Below are 3,752 nucleotides of genomic sequence, written 5' to 3' on the forward strand. Positions count from 1 at the left end.
CCGGCAAAGGGGACACAGTGCCCAGGTGCGCGTCAGAGCAGGGCGGAGGCCCCATGGGCCCGGTGCCACCCTTGCCCAGCTGTTGGGAAGATCCACAAGCCTTTTTGTCCCCTGGGCCGAGTGCTTCCCACTGATCCGGGCGCGGGTGCTGCCGGCCGCACCCGCCAGGCTGGCGCTCCCCTCCCGAGGTGGCTGTGACCCATGGGTGACAAACCCCAGTCCTCCCGAGGGACAGGACAGCCCTGCCAGGTGCAGGGGTGCTGCGGGTGCTCCCCCCAGCACTCGCTGCCTCCTCGAGCCCTACCTGTGGGTCTGGGGGCTCAGCCCTGTCCCCAGCCCAGTGCCCTGCAGAGCTGGGGAAGCCCTGGGAAATGGGGGCTCTGGGCAGGGCAGGGTGGGGTGCTGGCAGCCTCCTGCCACCACCTTCCTTCCATTCCCGTCCCTTCCCTCCCCCGGGGCCAACGCTGTGATTCAGCCTCTCGGTTTCAGTCCTCGCAGCCAATTTCCAAGTGCAGCGGGAACGCGGAGGGAGGAGCGAGCTCAGGGTGGGCACAGGTCTGTCAGCACCAACAGCAGCTCCCCATGGGCTCCCAAAACACCCTGATGCCGGCAGGAGGGAGGTCATTCCAACCTGCCACCCCCCACCTACATTGGGGCACACAGGCCTGTCCGTCCCCCTCCGGGAGCCTGTGGTGGAGGCACTTGTGGAAAGACTGGTACGGATTTTATTAAAAGTTCAGCACCAGTAAATATTTAAAAAAAGAGCAACTGTGCAAGTGGGGAAATATTAAATTAACAGAGCTTAAGGCTACAGAGGGCTGGTGTGGCAAAAATTCAAGGCACAGCAGGGCACGGGCACCACAGCCCCCATGGTGCCACAGGGACGTGCCACACCAGGAGCCCCCTGTAGCACCAGGCTGGGGTCCAAGGGGACCCGGGCTCAAGGGACTGGCAAATTGCCTGGGAGGCTGGAGGGACAGGAGCAGGAGCCCCAGAGAGGGGCAGGACTGGCTCCAGCAGCATCGTGCGTTGCTCCTGGAGCAAGGGGCAGCCCCCAAACCCCTCCAGACAACACAGGGGTCAAGGCCTATGCACCATCCACAGATCCAGGGAAGGAGCTGAGGGATACAGCAAATCCCCGTGCTGTGGGTCACTGCTGTTGGCCAGGGCTCCTGGGGACACTGGGGACAGGAGTGGCCTGAGGGGAGCTCGTGGGCAGGCAGGGAGGTTCAAGGGTGCTCCACCAACAGGAATTGGGCTGTGCCAGGGCAGCAGACATCCAGACAGCAAAGGCAGCCCTGCTGCAGGACCCTGGGCAGGATGAGCCCTCCTCCACAAGCCTGAGTGTCCATGCAGTGACTGACAGGAGCCTGAAGTCCAATGTCCCTGGGATGGCATCACAGAGCCACCACTGTCCAGCTCTGTCAGGGCCAGTCGCCCTTTCACCTGGCTCGTCACAGGACCTCTGCAAACAAGGAGGGTTCAGTGGCACTGGGACATGGGCAGCAGCCCCCCCACCCTCCAGCACAGCCCCCAGCCCTTGTGTCAGGAACCTTCGTCATTGTCCCCCTTGGTCTTGGGTTCCTGCCACCACTCTGCGAAGAAGCCCTCCTCGTAGTCTCCTTCACCCTCGAACTCGCTGTCAGAGGGCAGGTCCAGAGACTCCGGCCCCTCACCACCATCCACCTCCATCTGCAACGGGGGAGGGCGGGAGGAGGCAGAGGGGCTCGGTGGCCTCATCCGCAGCCTCTGCTCCGGGGCTGGTTTGGGGGGTCAGACACCCTGCCCGAAAAAGGGCCCTGCCCCGGGGTACCCACAGCACCCCCCACGCCACCCAGCACCCCCAAAAGCATCTGTCTGCACCCCACCATCGGGTACCTCATCATCGGCCTGCAGGAACTGCCGAGCGAATTCCAGCATCTTCTTCTGGGCGGCCGTCTGGTTGTGGTACCGCACGGCTTCCTGGGCACGGCAGGGGGAGAGGGGCTGCGTCAGCCCCCCCGCCTGCACAGAGCCACGGGACAGGGGGCTGGGGGGTCCTCACCGGCCGCGGCTCGAAGTCCTCCTCCCGCAGGCGCCAGCGCTCGCGGTGGAAGCGGTAGTAGACCAGGTTCTGCTGCATCACGGTGTCGCCCGGGTCGAAGAGCATGTAGCTGGAGACGCTGCGCACCGCGTCCTGCACGTCGTTCACTGCGGGTGACACGGGGGTGACACCCTGCCTGGGGCCTGCAGCACCCTGGGGGTGTCCCTGGGGCAGACCCTTGTTCCCGCAGGCACTCACATTTGTAGTAGGCAAACTGCAGGTAGTGGTACATGGTGGCCACAAACTTCTCCACGAAGTAGCCGCCCACGTTGGGGGTGAGCTCGGTCTCGCAGTCCACCTTGCACTGCAGCACGCTCACGAGGTGGTCTGGGGGGGAGATGTCAGGCGCTGCACCCCTGAGCACCCCCCCGGGGTCTGCCATCCCCCGGCGCCCCAGTACCTGCGATGGCAGGGTAGAAGTCCTTGAACTCCTGCAGCTCGTAGGCTCCCTCGCAGCCGGCCAGGCAGTCCTCGTACGCCTTGTAGTACTCAGCCAGCGCCTGCTCCATGTCGGCCGCGCTGCTCCGGAAATCCCCGTTGTTGTACAGCTTCACCGAGCGCACGAATATCGGCTGCCGGGGGCCAAGCGGGCACTGCTTAGCGAGGGAGAACCGCTTCCCTCTGGGTTTGGCAGGACCAGGCATGCACCGAGCCCTGGGGAGCCCCTCTCCCGCCCCATCCACTCCTCACCTCGTAGGGCTGAGCCTCCAGGTCAACCAGGTATTCATCCACATCCAGCATCGTCTTGTAGTAGTTCAGGTACCTCAAGGTCATCTCATGCTTGGGGTTCTTCTGCAGGAAGGTGTGGGCAGCAGACACCGCTTTCTCGATCTTATTTGACTAGGGAGGGAGGGAGAGCTGGTGCAGAGACCTGCTGCAGGGCAGCCGGGGCTGACCCTGCAGCCAAGGTGGGCTGAACACCCAGACAGGGTGCAGGGCACAGGGACGGTCCTTGCAGGGAACAGTCCCGCACCCATGGTGCCAGCCCCGAGCCCAGCAGTCCACTGGCAGTAACGACGGACAGACAGGATCTGGGAACATGGACATCACAGGTCACTCCAGCCACACCAACCTGTGGTGGGCACGGGGACAGCTCAGCCCCTCATGGGCCCCCACATCCAGCTGGGAGTGATCCACGTGGTGCAGGATGGATCCACGTGGTGTGGGTTTGATCCACACATCCGCTCTTCTCCGGCACTGCCACCAGCCCAGGCCGGCCCCTGCTGCTTTTTGGGCTCTCAGGTTGCAGCTTCAGGGGAGGAAGTTGACGGGGTGGGGGGGGAAGGGGGGAGAAGGTGGGTGAACAATCTGACCAAGAAGTGGGTTTGGGCCAGAGAAGCAAGAGGAAAAGGCATTAAAGATTGGGACAGGCTGTCCCTCAGCACTGCCAGGTGAGTATTAAAACAGCACCCGCAGGGGCAGGCGGCCAGGGATGGGACCCTGACCAGGGACTGCCCCCTGCCAGAGCCACTCTGGCCAGCACAGGGTCACCCTGGGGCGATTCCTTATGAAACCTCCCTCCTCAAAACCTCCCTCCACATAACCTCCCTCCACGTCTGCACTGTGGGGCCAAGCAAGTCCTTCTCCCTGAGGGAGCATCCAGACACGTGTCCCACCGCAATCACCGTGGCACTGGACCCCCAGCTTGGGCCCCTCGGCTGGGGCAGCC

The 3,752-nt window shown here is 63.9% G+C and overlaps 1 protein-coding gene across 1 annotated transcript; it reads right to left on the reverse strand.

Annotated features, from left to right (window-relative positions):
* Nucleotides 1-705: 705 nt before the first annotated feature.
* P3H4 (prolyl 3-hydroxylase family member 4 (non-enzymatic)) lies at nucleotides 706-3,689 on the reverse strand. The gene is made up of 7 exons (XM_027701465.1): nucleotides 2,774-3,689; nucleotides 2,484-2,655; nucleotides 2,282-2,410; nucleotides 2,045-2,190; nucleotides 1,879-1,962; nucleotides 1,554-1,692; nucleotides 706-1,465 (listed from the first exon to the last, which is right to left on the reverse strand). The coding sequence occupies exons 1-7, from the start codon at nucleotides 2,855-2,857 to the stop codon at nucleotides 1,455-1,457; spliced, it is 765 nt and encodes a 254-aa protein (XP_027557266.1). The 5' UTR covers nucleotides 2,858-3,689; the 3' UTR covers nucleotides 706-1,454.
* Nucleotides 3,690-3,752: the final 63 nt, after the last annotated feature.

The sequence above is a fragment of the Neopelma chrysocephalum genome, unplaced genomic scaffold, assembly GCF_003984885.1.
Source record: "Neopelma chrysocephalum unplaced genomic scaffold, ASM398488v2 Primary Assembly neopelma1_157, whole genome shotgun sequence".
NCBI classification, from domain to species: domain Eukaryota; kingdom Metazoa; phylum Chordata; class Aves; order Passeriformes; family Pipridae; genus Neopelma; species Neopelma chrysocephalum.

What these genes read in the sequence shown, in the direction of transcription:
- P3H4 (XM_027701465.1), bottom strand. Translation starts at nt 2,857, where the DNA reads ATGACCTTGAGGTACCTGAACTACTACAAGACGATGCTGGATGTGGAT. An exon ending in TGGAGGCTCAGCCCTACGAG is followed by an intron (nt 2,656 to 2,773) that starts GTGAGGAGTGGA and finishes GGCCCCCGGCAG; the next exon opens with CCGATATTCGTGCGCTCGGT. An exon ending in CTTCTACCCTGCCATCGCAG is followed by an intron (nt 2,411 to 2,483) that starts GTACTGGGGCGC and finishes TCTCCCCCCCAG; the next exon opens with ACCACCTCGTGAGCGTGCTG.